Source organism: Macrobrachium rosenbergii, chromosome 1, assembly GCF_040412425.1.
Source record: "Macrobrachium rosenbergii isolate ZJJX-2024 chromosome 1, ASM4041242v1, whole genome shotgun sequence".
NCBI lineage: Eukaryota > Metazoa > Arthropoda > Malacostraca > Decapoda > Palaemonidae > Macrobrachium > Macrobrachium rosenbergii.
This window is the reverse complement of record NC_089741.1, coordinates 24,217,007-24,231,037: the sequence shown is the minus strand read 5'-3', so window position 1 is coordinate 24,231,037 and position 14,031 is coordinate 24,217,007. Positions and strand designations below refer to the sequence as shown.

General features: G+C 34.2%; 1 protein-coding gene across 5 annotated transcripts in view; it reads right to left on the bottom strand.

The window, feature by feature from the left end:
* The window catches only part of LOC136842693 (constitutive coactivator of PPAR-gamma-like protein 1 homolog), a 100,400-nt gene that overhangs the window by 33,788 nt on the left and 52,581 nt on the right, over positions 1–14,031 (bottom strand). For all 5 annotated transcript variants that reach the window (XM_067110567.1, XM_067110479.1, XM_067110401.1 and 2 more), the window contains exons 11-14: positions 8,884–9,042; positions 7,771–7,930; positions 6,149–6,287; positions 3,727–3,852 (exon numbers count right to left, since the gene is read on the bottom strand). In XM_067110567.1, the coding sequence (XP_066966668.1) occupies positions 3,727–3,852; positions 6,149–6,287; positions 7,771–7,930; positions 8,884–9,042 (584 nt within the window). The remainder of the gene's footprint in view (positions 1–3,726; positions 3,853–6,148; positions 6,288–7,770; positions 7,931–8,883; positions 9,043–14,031) is intronic.

Here is a 14,031-nt window from a genome sequence, read left to right as displayed (position 1 = left end):
CTTTCCTGCTATTGGCAGAAAATGTATATATCATTGTGATTTTTTCCTTTTTAATAGCTGACAGACATGCTCACCTCTAATTGGCTACATTCAGAACGTATCAATGCAGTTGGTAACAAAGAGCATTTACCCTCTTTTTACAGAGGGGGAGGAGCTTGAGAGAACTAGTAAACCTCCTCAAAAGTTTTTAAAAGTCTGGCCAACATAAGCACCAAGGGCAGTGCACAGGTAAGTGACAGAGAAAAAGTATATTTTTTTTATTTGTAGGTTTGCTTTTTTGTGTATGATGTATTTTAAAGATTGTGCTGCAATGGTTTTGGATAAAATGAAAAACAAAATATTACTTTTTTTTTGTTTGGTGTGTTTCAAAAGCTATGCTGTACGGGTTTGGGCACAATGATAAAGAAAGGGATATTCATTTTTATCTGGTAGAGTAACCTACCGTACTGCACATTGCATACGAGGGAAAAGAGGGGTTCGCTTTTTTTTTATTCATACAGTGTACAGTATTTTGTTAAAAATACAGAGAAGTTAGCTAACTGCCATTTGCATCAAGTTTTCAGTTATACTGAGTATTCACACCTATGAGATACTGACAAGGAAAGCGGAATAAAGTTACGGGGTTGCCATTTTAATACCATAGTTTTTTTTTTACTTTACTCAAATTTTGACCTTGTCCGACAGGGCCTTGGTTCTTTTAGTTCAGATAATTGAGAGATTACTTTGACTTAGAAAATGAATCCAGTGAATTAGAGGGTATTCAAATACGTCTTCTAACTTTAAACTTACACTAACTAAACAAAATACTAAGCATCATCTGCAACAAAAGACATCAGGGACTGATGAATCATGATATTAACTTCCACTGTGTAAATGTACGTAAATACTACAGCAATATTGACAAATATACATCTTTACACTATTGTAGATTTGCTAACATTTAAAATAACTGTATACTCTCAAACACAGTTTTAGGGTATTCTGATTTCTATACAATGTCAATATTTGCTTAGTTTAAAGGCCTGGTGTTTAGACCAAATTCAACAACAAAAATCAAGTGGTGGAAGCTGACAGGAAGTGAGGCACGAATTTAAGGAGAGTGTTGAGGGAAGTTAGATTGCCAGAGTGAGTGCAAGAAAGGTGGAGTCACAACAGTAAGGTGATAAAAGAGTGGATGGAGAGGTGTTGGTAAGGACATCTGGAAAGAAACCTCCTAACAATAAGGAAACCTAGTGGTGGAGTGATGAAGTGAAAGGGGTGGTGAAAGCCAAACATATATACAAAAAAGATGTGGGAAAAGTATGGACAGCAGGCAGAGGAGAGATACACAAGACATAAGAAACAAGCAAAGAGGGTAGCTGCACAAGAAAAGGCAAAAGCATTAGATATGTACGAAGAGCTGAAAACACTTAAGGAGGGAGAGAAAAATTTACAGAACTGCAGTTGAGGGACAAGAACACCAAAGACTACTCCCATATAAAACAGGTTAAATATGAGAATGGAGTGGTTTTATGCAATGAGGATAAGATAAGGAAGCAGTGGAAAGAGTACTATGAACACCTGTTAAATGAAGAAAATCCTAGAAAAATCTTTGAAGATGGGTTCCAAAACCTTGGTATGACACATACAATTAGCAGGAAGGATGTGAAGAAGGCACTTAAGAAGATGAAAAGTGGTAAAGCAATAGGATCAGATGGAATTCTTGCAGAAGTGTGGAAGAGCTTGGGCGAAGAAGGAATAGACATGCTGTGAAACCTAGCAAAGAAAATAAAGTCACGAAAAGATACAAAAAGGATGGAGAGAAAGCTTTATTGTGCCTGTCTATAAAGAGAAGGGTGATATCCAGGATTGTGCAAAGTACAGAGGAATAAAGCTAAAGTTTCACACCATGAAAATCTTGGAAAGAATAATGGATCAAAGGACTGGGGATAAAACAAACGTAAGCAAAGAACAGTTATGTTTCATGCCAGGAAGAGGAACAACAGATGCAGTGTTTGCTCTTCGACAGATGATGGAAAAACATCAGGAAAAGCAGAAAGGACTGCACATAGTATTCATAGACCTGGAAAAGGAACATGATAGAGTCTCACGCCAAGAGGTTTGGAGGTGTATGTGACGTTGGTCCAAGATATGTATGAAGGAGCAAAAACACAGGTTAGAAGCAGTGTTGGATTAACTGAATGGATACAAGTAAGAGTTGGTTTACATCAGGGATCTGCTTCAAGTCCATATCTTTTTGACCGGCTTATGGATGTACAATGTACTATCTCAAGGAATGAGAGATTAGCCTCCCTGGTGTCTTTGCTGATGACATCACAATATACAGCACCAACAGGAGGGTAGCGGAGTCAAAACTAGAGCAATGGAGAAAGGTACTCTTAAGAAAGATGATTAAATATCAGTAAAGAGACAACCGAATACCTGAGGTTCAACGAAGATCAAGACTCCGAGATTAGTATGGAAGGGACAAGGTTGAACTAAGCAAAAAAAATTTAGGTATCTTGGTTCAACAGTAGCTGGTGTTGGAAATTTGGTTGTAGAAATAATACACAGAGTGCAGGCTAGATGGAAAAACTGGAGAAAGATATCATGTGTCTTGTGTGATTGCAGAATCAACATCAAGGTTAAAGGAAGAGTATAAAAGACAGTAGTGAGACCAGCTTTGATATATGGAGCAGAAACATGGCTGGTAAAAAGTGCAAGAGAAGAAATTGAATGCGGTAGAGATGAAAATGCTCAGCAATTGTGTGGAGTGGCAAAAATGGAGAGAATCAAGAATGAAAGAATAAGAGGAACAAGTCACAGAACCATCAAAGAAGGCGCCCAGGCATTGGTGGCCATGTGATGAAAAGAGATGAGACATATGTAGGGAGGAGAGTGATGCAGATGGAGGTGCCTGGTGAAAAGCGAGAAGACGACCAAAGCGGAGGTGGATGGATGTTGTTAAAGATCCGAGACAAACAATTGTCAGATTATGATGTGTTTGAGTGAGCCAGGTGGAGGAAATCTGTCAGAAACATCTACCCCACATATAAGTGAGAAAATGCCGAGAAAGACGACGACTATTTTAACAACATGCTAACAGATGACACCATAAAGGTCAATCATTTTTGCTTGTTTGTAAAGAGCTATGTTACTTGCTTTGTTTATTTTCTAAGAATACTATTGTAAGAACATGCTAACAGGTGACACCATTAGTGTCAATCATTTTTGCATTTCAAGCATGTATTGTTTAATGTTCGCATATGAAGTTATCCAGTACAAAATTATATATTTCATTAGGGATCATACTGCTTTATTAAAAAACTGGGCATGATTTGTAAATGGGATTCTAAGGTTTTAGGACTAGTAGTAGTTAACATCTTACAAGTTGACAGATGCTGTTAAGAGTCCCAAACTTCCGAAGACCCTTTTTTTTTTTTTTTTTAATATATCACAAGTGTAATATACTCTAACATATTTCACAATCAAGGCCAATAACACTGACAACTTTGTACCAGATGATACAAATATCGCCTCACTAAACAATATATGTTGAAACAAAATCCATGCATTTTTGAGAGGACGTTCAGATACATCAAGGGGTAAAACTTTCATTACTTGAAGTTCCTTAATTTACTTTGCTAAACATAAAATAATATTCATCCTTGGCAAAATGATTTACAATAAATGTAGCTTAAACTTCCTACAAAAAACTATCACTTTCTTTAAACATACTGATCTTACCTAAGGACTGTGGCCATGATCAGTAAATGCTGTGGCACATGAGATGTATGAAGCATGAGAGGAGAGTCAGATCTCATGCAACTAAGAAAGGCTCTTAAACGCCGCTTTTTGTCATCTACGACTGACCTGCATGGGGAAAAATGGCTTTTTAAACTTGCAGTTATGAACATTATAAAAATCTTGGATATATGTAATTTTCTACCTGTCAAGCACTGAAACCAAACATTAACCATTAAACATTTTACAACTACAGTAGTACAATTAGAATATAAAATATTGCATCAGTTCCTTTAATGTTTAGGACAAAAGGCATATGGCAGTACATGGCAGTATTCAGCAAGCAGTATCTGGCAGTATCTGCCCAGGCGGTGCAGGCGCATGGTGTGCCATGATGACAACTTCAGTGTCTCGCAAGTCACACAGCTATAGGTTACCCTACAGCAAGAGCTCATACCTGCACAAGGCTGGCTTAGTCTACAACGAACAACCAAATCATTCGCTACTGTATTATGGCAGCCAAGCTAAATAACATTCTGTTTAATGGAAATTTTAATTATTATCGTTCTTTCGTATATTTTTTGCTTCATGAATTTTGGTATTACTTTTTTCTTGTGGCTTGGCCTATACCATCTTTTTGGTCTGAAGAGGGTTTTATTTTAGCATTCAAAATTGTAGGCCTGCATGTTTTGCATATACAGCATATCAAACAAAACTATTTATTACATTTTATCATAATCAATATATAATAAAATGTTGAATATTAGCCTATATATGTTTGGCTAGGCCTAATGATCCTTCCCTGATCTGTGAAAGGTGGGGAATAAGTATTTGTGTGGTATTATATTTTCACAATCAATAACGTGTTCTTTTACAGCCGTTATATAAATACATAACTGATTATTCCAGGGTTGAATGGCCTCCTCAAATTGTCCATTTGACCTAATTCTGAACCTGTATGGTTCAAGACTGAATTATTCACTCCTTTAGAGAAAAATTTTTATATTCTCCATAAGGAGTTGAACCATAAAACAAAAATAATGTAGTTCCATGTATAATTAACATGGGTAATGGGTGGTAGATAATACTGATTGTGAGCTAGAAGTTAAAACATAACATTAAAAAATTTCATATTACAGAAAAATATTAACTAACAAAACTTCAATAAATGCTTTTGAATATAATTAAAGAAAAACGACATCTAAAGATAAGTCAATATAGTCTTTCGAACATAAATAAAAACAACAGTACATTATGTTTATCCCATATATTCAGTAAAAGTGGGTTTTCTAGCCGATTTCAGTTTATGAAAGCTGCTCACATCTTGATATTTCGTGAGCACTGATAACTACGTTCATACGTTGTTACCAGTTACCATTCACTCTAGACCCATGTGACTCCCATTAAACCAATCATTTGTAAAAACCAATATTTCCAATTTCCTTCTCTGGGGTATCTGAATTCTCCTTCAAATTTGTAAAAATGTTCTATTTCAATCTGATGTTTTTGATGGTATTAAAAAGAAAATTGGCACATATAAGTTTTAGAAGTTATCGTGCATCCAAAATGGTCTACTTAACCTTTGTCATTGCAGGCATGCCAACTGAACCTCATATGGCAGTGCATTTCACCACCTTTCGGGAAAGCGAAATGTATTTAGTTCAAGAAAGGAAGATATAAATTACATAACATTTTTTATAATTGTATCTTATTTGCTGACTTAAACAAACGTTCTTTCTTTTAAAGAAAGAACTTTCAACAGATGACAGACTGATAACATAAGATATGCCAAACTCCACTCACTTATGTATTATTTGCATAAAAGACCAGCTCTTTATACAGATGATACTCTGTTAACACGGTTGGTAGGACTGTTCATGTCTAAACATAATATTTCATAATGATTCGAACAAAATACTTAAAAACCTGCAAATAACAAGGAATTTTCTGGTTTTATTTTTACTTGTTTAACTGATTTTTTTTCTTATTATAAAAAGATTTCTCAAACTAATTAATATATGGACTATAAAAAGTGAAACATGATCCAAACGATATATTTCATAAAGTGATGCAGTATAAAATATTGTGATTGTAAAACTGCAGAGAACCTGTGCTGGATATCTTAGTTTTTACATATTTAAAAGAATCAAGCTCTTCCATTCTCTTTCCATCTAGAGTTGTTTCATCCCTTTGTGCTTAATATGTCCTCATCACTTTTATTTTCCTTAGATTTATCTTTAATCCAATCTTTGGATAAATGATGCATTCTATCAAGGAGGCTTTGTGAATATTGTTGTGTATTGCTGATTAAAAACAGAATAACATGTACTCTAAATAAAAATTTTTATTGTTTTTCCAAAACAAAGCTTCACTTTTATCTCCAATCACTTTTTCATTAAATTTTGTTTAACAAATATATATTTACCCAAACCATAGCCTCTGGACGGTAGGAACTGCCCAGTTGATGGGGGTGCCATCAACAACATCAGCAGTACGATATGGGTTATTCTTGGTGTACACCCACTCACGTATCTTGATTTCCGGCACTTCTGTTGCTAGCCCCTCTGAAAATTTCAAAAAAGTTGTGCTAAAAATTTTCAAAGGGCAAGAGGCAGAACAGTTTAAAGAGGGTCATTACAGTCTTGAGATCATCTATGTCATATCAGAATATCACTAAACATACATGAAACAATCCCACTCTGACAAATCCAGTTGACATAAACCCTTGTGTACATTTTAGAAGTATAGCAATATACCGAAATGACTATGACTGCCAAAACTAACACCAGTATAAGTAAGCTCTATAAGTCTAATTAAGCAATACATGCAATAAGATGGTCAAAGTAATTTGAACCTCCAACCCCGTCAACAGAAAACTAACAATTAGCTAATTAATAAGAAAAGCACTGGGTATTATTTTGGAAACTGATCTACTGTATGAAGTAAGGCACACAGTCTTCAAGAGAATGTGTGCAATGTAAATTGATATATTATTTTAAAAATTGAGGAATAGTAAATAACACAATATGCACCAATCTTCAAAATTTTAACACTTACATTGCACTTAAATACATGCTTAGGGGCTTCAGATGTGGCAGCTTTTAGCTGTCTTTAATAAGATAATTCTTCCATTTATATGTCAATGACATTCATATTTATGTGAACCAGAAACATAAAACAACCAAACTTTGCAAACAAAAATGTGTGAAGATTACAGGTATCTGAATTATATAAATTAAGTTATTACATTAGTTCTGCCTTCTCTACCGATGAGTTTTCAACTATTTCTAACACAATGACTTCAAGTTAAGAAATGACAGATGCATATATCACACCAATGAAAACTTTTAATGTTTCTATATAAATTTGGATCTTGTATTGCAATGAGCCTTACTAACATTATGATTAAGTAGTTTAGCCAAACCAGAGTCAAAACACTTGAACTTCAGGGGCTCTTTCATATTTAGTAACCTTTGGCTTGTGTGTAACTGACTATATGGAGTTCAAATAGGCAGTAATTATCATATGACTTACTGAATAACTGTGGTATGTGGAGCACTACATTTGGATAGTTTGTGAGCACAATCTTTAGTTTAGCTAAGTAAGGATCTAAAACCATTTTTAAGCGGTTACAAGAATCAAGACATCATTTGTTTACCACTGGTATTATTTACTTTTCCCCTCTTAGTACTGTATTACAATTTTAAACCAACATTAAAGAGAGAGCATTCTATAGGATTTGCTCTGTTATAAACCTCTACACTGGTGGAGAACCTGACATTATAATAGTATACTGTATACCAATTCTTAAAATGTCTGGGGATACTCTGGTCATGCTGAATCTGTAGGTTTGTGAAACTAATTCAATCCTTCAGATCTAGGAAACTATGTTGTAGTTATTAACCCCCACAAATATCTAAAACAAAATGCTTTGAACTCCAGACATACACAATACTCTGTGCTAAAACTTGAGCCCTCATGCCTTAGAAAGACCAATTTTTTTTTATACTGCACCCATAAATTTTTCTTACAACACATTCTACTCACTTTGTCCTTCTTCCTTAGCTTTCCGAGCCATGAATGTGTGGTGGTGAAGATTAAATAATATAGCATACACAAACTGACGGACAGCTCTGAAGAATAGGACTGCGTTGGGAAGTTCTCTTACACTTTCATCTTCCATACAAACACCAAATTTAACTTCACCCTGGTAAGGGGCACAAGTTTAAATCAGGATGTGTGATTTTAGATTAAAAAAAATCTTTTTAATGTTTAAATAAATGCAATTCCCTCAACAAATGTCCTGTACTGTAAATGAAATCTTTGTCCTTTTGGTATCAAACTTCCTATAAAGTGTCAATGAACCAAAAAGTGTACCAAACATCAAAATGGTGTAATGGACACATGAACTAAAAAATGTGGAATGCTGCATATGAACCAGGATGTTTGGAAGGTGGAAAAAAAAAACAGATATGCTTTGTGTGTTATTTCCAATTTCCTGGACTGGTCAGCAATGCAAAAATGATCATCTTTAAGAGAAACAAAGAAATAATTTCCTCAAGCAACAATGAGTAGTCACATTGAATTATTCTAAGCTATTGCTTGGTTTTCCTCCCGTCCTTCAAGATACTACCCTAAACCTTATATTCTCTTGAACTTCATCAATGAATGGCATTATTCAGTTTGCGAGCCTTGTGTCAAGTAATAAATCATTACTTTATGAACAGCAATACTTTCACTTTTACAATTCTCTGTTCTACTTTAAGAAATATATTGTCATTCCTCCAAAGATGTGCATACTGTAAATGCATAAAAGTACTTGGGAAGGATTCTTATTCTTCAACCTTAACTTGGTTTTTACTACATTTCGAAGGATTACTTTGCATTACCTATATCTTGCATTAGATGCAGACGATAATGATCTCCTTTCTTGTTTCCTCCTACTCCCATCACTCCATAAAATTTGCCCCCCTCATGACTTTCACCTTGAGCAAACCTCTACAGTGAATCCAAGACTAATGACCTCAATGTCTTTGAAAAAATGGTAAACTTTGGACCATGCAACATACTGTACTCTAACTTTAAAATTACAATTCAAAAGGATTAGCAAAAAAATGTGTACCACATTACTGCAATTTGCAATCACATTAGAATATTTACCTGTGTAAGAACTTGATACACCCACGGGCACATGAGACCTTTCTGGTGACGTTCTGATGCAGTCCTCATGACCTCATGAGGAACAGGAGGTAAAGGCAATGGATTGGGATCTATCTGAGGACCAGCATCTTGACTGCTATCCACCGGGCTACTTGATTGCTGTGTGGATAAGCACTCCTATTAGCATTGCAAAAAAAGTCCAGCTCCAACATTCTGGATGCATATTTGTAAAAGGGCTCAATTTAATTCTTGTCAAAAGGAAATATCTTTACATATTATATACTGTAATTCTATGAGAATTAGTTATTAAGATCAAGTATGAAGAAGTACCCAACGGTAGAGTTTTTTTTTTTTTTTTTTTTTTTTACTTTACTTAAAACTAAACCACAACTTCTAGCTCGAAAAGATCTTTCACAAGTTTGTTCAGGCAATCTACTAAATAAACATATTCTCAAGTAACTAAAAAGCCATACCACAGATTTTCTTTAAGCTTGGATAATTCTCTGAATACAATTTTTATTTACAAAGCTTCAAACTATTATTTTGCAATTCTGACATGGAACTCCATTAACAGTTGCTGTGATGCAAGTCAATTAATCTGAAAAGCATCTAGACTAGTCATAAAATAATAAAGGAGAAACAATTGCATGTATTAAGCACTATCACTAGAGTTGATTTAATTCATAAAAAATCCTCACTAAAAAACCTGAAATATGAAGATTACACATCATAAAATTATGAAGTAGTTATCATTCAACTTTTCTTTGGAGCTTTTCAGTGAAGACGACCAGGGAAACAACTTTTAAGTATCTGCTGTAATAGAAAATCCATGAGTTTCCAAGTTCTGTTTAAAGTCTGATTCTAGGGAATCCACTACCTTTGTAATTTTCAATTATCACTGACACATTCGGCTATAATTCCTGACATCTCTGCGGAATTCAGTAGTATCAAGACTTTAAACCTTCAACAATTTCTTCCTTTTCCATTAGCTAGTTTAATAAACTGACTCAATATTATTACAGTCAAACCTCAGTTATTAGGGTATTTATCTATACTTCACCAGCTGATAAAGGTGGTTTACCACTCATAAGAAACAATTACTATACACTGCAAAAAAAAAAAAATGGCCACAAGACCCCAAAACTTGAAAATACATGAAGAATTTCCTTCATGGAATGCTTAGTGTAACCAAACATAGTACATAAAAATGCACAAAAGATTACCAGCCAGTTCACACACCCTTTTAAGTTTATGCTAATTAAACTTGATTTCAAGTTGGCAATCTCCTGTTATCTAAGTCATGATTCAATTAAACCTCACATAAAGCTAAAAAAAACAAACTAGAAAGGGGCCATATAAACACTTCCAATCACTTGCACTATTGCTATGTCCAGATAGACTGCCAAAATATATGCAGCACACCAATAAAAACTGAGATTGGATAACAGTTCTTGTAACAATGTTACCTAAAACATGACTGGTCTCCCTTGAAAACAGCACACACAATGTGATAAACTTCTAAACTATAACCTAAGATTCATGATAAAGTTATGCAAATATGCTTCATCCTCAAAGCACAGACTATTGGGAACAGCTGATGGACTGCGTGCAATATGTTTAAAATGACATATATAGTGATATGTATATGAACATTTACAATCTGTACAGAGATAAAAGTATTTCAAAAGAGATCTAAGGTGCCATTATCTATCTCAAAACCAAGACTAAAGGGGGCACAATGCTAAGGCATTTAAGTAATCCCTCCCTAGGGGACATTTATTAGTAAAACAGTGTAAGAATTCAATACTTTAAAAATTAACACTGAACATTACAAAGGACCTAAACATAACAGACAGGAGAGTAAAAAGAAAAAAAAAAAAAAAAACAGTGACCCTCCTAAAACTTCAAGCTTACTGAGAAATAACAAGAACTGCAATTTGCTGTAAATCTGAAATCTGCCTTTCAACACCAAACATCAACAACAAAAAAAAGGTTAATGTACACTTAAAAAATACATATGGTAACCAACAACTAATAACACCAAGATACAGAAACAAACACGCAAACGTATCTACTGTGTACATATTTTTCTGATAAATCTTAAATGTCCCCTATCAATGCTACTCTATTTTTATGTACAGTATGAGTCACTTTACTTCTCACAGTAAATCGTGGGTGACATCATAAACCAAGGTTGACTTCAAAATAAAGCAGAACCATGAATATCAATATTCATATCACTATTAGCTCCCTCAAACTAGCTCTAGAGATATGAATATCAACATTCACACCATTCCAAACACTTTCCAACTAGCCCTAGAAGTAAATCCACACCAACAAACAGGCAAGTTCTTGTATCTCTCAAGTACCTTTTATATCTTGCATGTTGAGCAATGCACATAAGTAGTAGACACTCATATAACTGATAATCCTTCCCAGAGGCAAATGCTAATTTAATCAAGGTTTGACTGCAGTGGTAATAATGAACAGTGGTAGTAACAGCAGTAGTATCTGATGCCAGTAATTCTTATAAGACAAATAACCATTAAAATGTAGTAAACAGTCAAAAAATAGATAAAGGAAGATATTGCTAACTACAAGATTGGAAAACGATAGTCCTAAGTGCTGAAACAAAACAACATTATAGGAGTGGAGAATGCTTTCCACCATATTTTCAAAAATCAAAAGAAGGCAAAGTGGTGCAGGCGTTTGCTTAAAAACTGTGTGACTCAGACAAGAGGCCTAGATGGCAAACTGAACATTAAACAGACAGAATGACAGATTTCCTTATGCTAGCCAGTAAAAGGTAGTGATGACTTAAGAACACAGTAACAATAAAAACAGTATCAAAAGAAATCACAATCCAGTGATTTTGCAAGAATAGTACTGTACTGCTATTTGATTGAAAACACTTAGAACATAAAAGTACAGTAATGAAGATCTTCATCAAACATTCCGAATTATACACCAATGAGTACCCTACCTCAGGTTAAGCCTGACTGAGATGGTTTCCTTTTTGTTTTATTTTTTAAAGCAAATGAAAATTTGTACTCTTTATGGTTGCTCAAGTACACCAGACGCTTCCAAGCACACTAATTTCACTTGCTAACTCACTTTCCAAGATGAATGTCTTGCACAAATCCTCACAGGAGGAACACTTACCTCAACAACAACAATAGAAAAAACGCAATGAACATAATCTGAAAGTAAAATAAAAGGCAACAAAATTATAAACATAAAAAATCACACAAAAAAGTTGGCAAGATCAAGAGCAAAGTGATTGTTGCCAAAGGCAGGATTTCTATAGGAATCAAGAGCAATTACTTGAATATTAAACTGAGACAAAAATTTCTTTAGAACAGTTAAAATGCATTATAAAAACCACATCAAATATAAACATGCTACCTCTTGGCATCAATGACCCAGAGAGTCACGATACCAGATAACCCAACATTATTTAATTAAACATGCAATCTACTAAGCATTTACAATAACCCAAGGCAATAGTTACGACTAAGACTGTTCTCTGTTCCTATGAAGATCTTGCCTCAATAAGATTAAGCTAACATTAAGAGACTAATAAAAAAGAATATCATAGAATAACAAAGAGTGCACTCAGCAGAAACACTTGACAGCAAAAAAAATCATAAACACAAGAAGTAAACATTGAGGGATACAAACTATTAAAACTGAACCATCAAACACTTCTTTAAGTGTCTCTCCTTTGTCTTTTAAAAAACATTACTGTATTCTGACTTGACTTCCCTACAAAATATCTACAAAAAAGTTGAGACAAATCTTGAACCTAGTGATTAAGAAAGTATTATCCACTAAAACAGTAACTAAATGGGATTACTGACAAGACTTGAGCATTAATCAAACTCAAAAGAGCAAGATGGAAAACTAAATAATGGGGAAATAGAAATTCATCATGCTTATCTGGTTCTGACCAAAGGGATTACACAAACATAACCAAGGAATGATACCATGATTTTACATGGAGAAATAAGTTCAGAGCTTTAGCCTGAAACATCAGAAGTCTCCACCATGATTTTATTTCAATAACGTACAAAATGCTTCATATGGTTTTAGCTATTAACACAACTCAATGGTCATATTGTCCTCAGTTGCATCACTTTTACCTCAGAAATGGGTATATCTTCAGAAATGGGTATCACTGAAGAAACAGATTTACTCTGGACATTACATCTGCAACAGTACAGGTAGCTTGACCAGACCACTGACTTGGATCTTTTCAACCATTACAATTGGCTGGAAGGATTTGTCCTTACCGAGAAAACTAAATTTTTTCATGGGATTTGTCTGCAGCCTACCATTCATTTTTGTCTGAAATGGCAAAATCTTATTTCCACACTAATAATTTTGAAAGGAATAAGTACCAAATAAATGTGGTAAAATGAAATCTTATTGTGTCTACCAAGTTAAACTCTGAACCGTTAACAATCCTGTCTATTTTTGAAAAATTTTCTAAAATGACAGAACTCCACATAAAAATTGTGTCCTTAATAAAAACAAACCAGGGATTATGTCATGACACATTTGTGATAATGAACACCACTGTTGCTATACTGAAACTTTCACCAGTGCCACAAAATGTATCATACATTGTTGACAAAGCCAATACCCCTTCCAAACTGTTTTCTCACAAATTAAGTGCCTCTTCAGTGTATTAAAACAGATCTTAAGGAGATAACCTTTTCAAGATTTCACCTTGATTTTCTTTGTACTGAAAAGCCCTTAAATTTATAAATAGCCCTTTCTTTCTCATCTTGACACCAAGACTTGTCATAGCCATTTTTCCTGGAACACACTTGTACTGTATCAAGAGTAAATTCCAGAGAAATTTATAATAAACAAAGGCATTTTGAAGATAAACAATTCCTCTAAAAGTAATGTATTACTTCAAGATAAAAAATGAAAGGCGTACAGAATTCTCAATTCAGAAAAATGTTCACATAGCAATGGCAGACATCTTGAACACAAAACAGTTACAAAAAACTATCCTATTCTGACCTAAAGGAGTTAAATTAAATTTACAGAGTTCTCTTCAAAGAATGTAAATGTTTCAATGCCATGAGAGCTAACTACAGAATAATAAAAATATGTTTTGCTTAATTAAATTAAAAT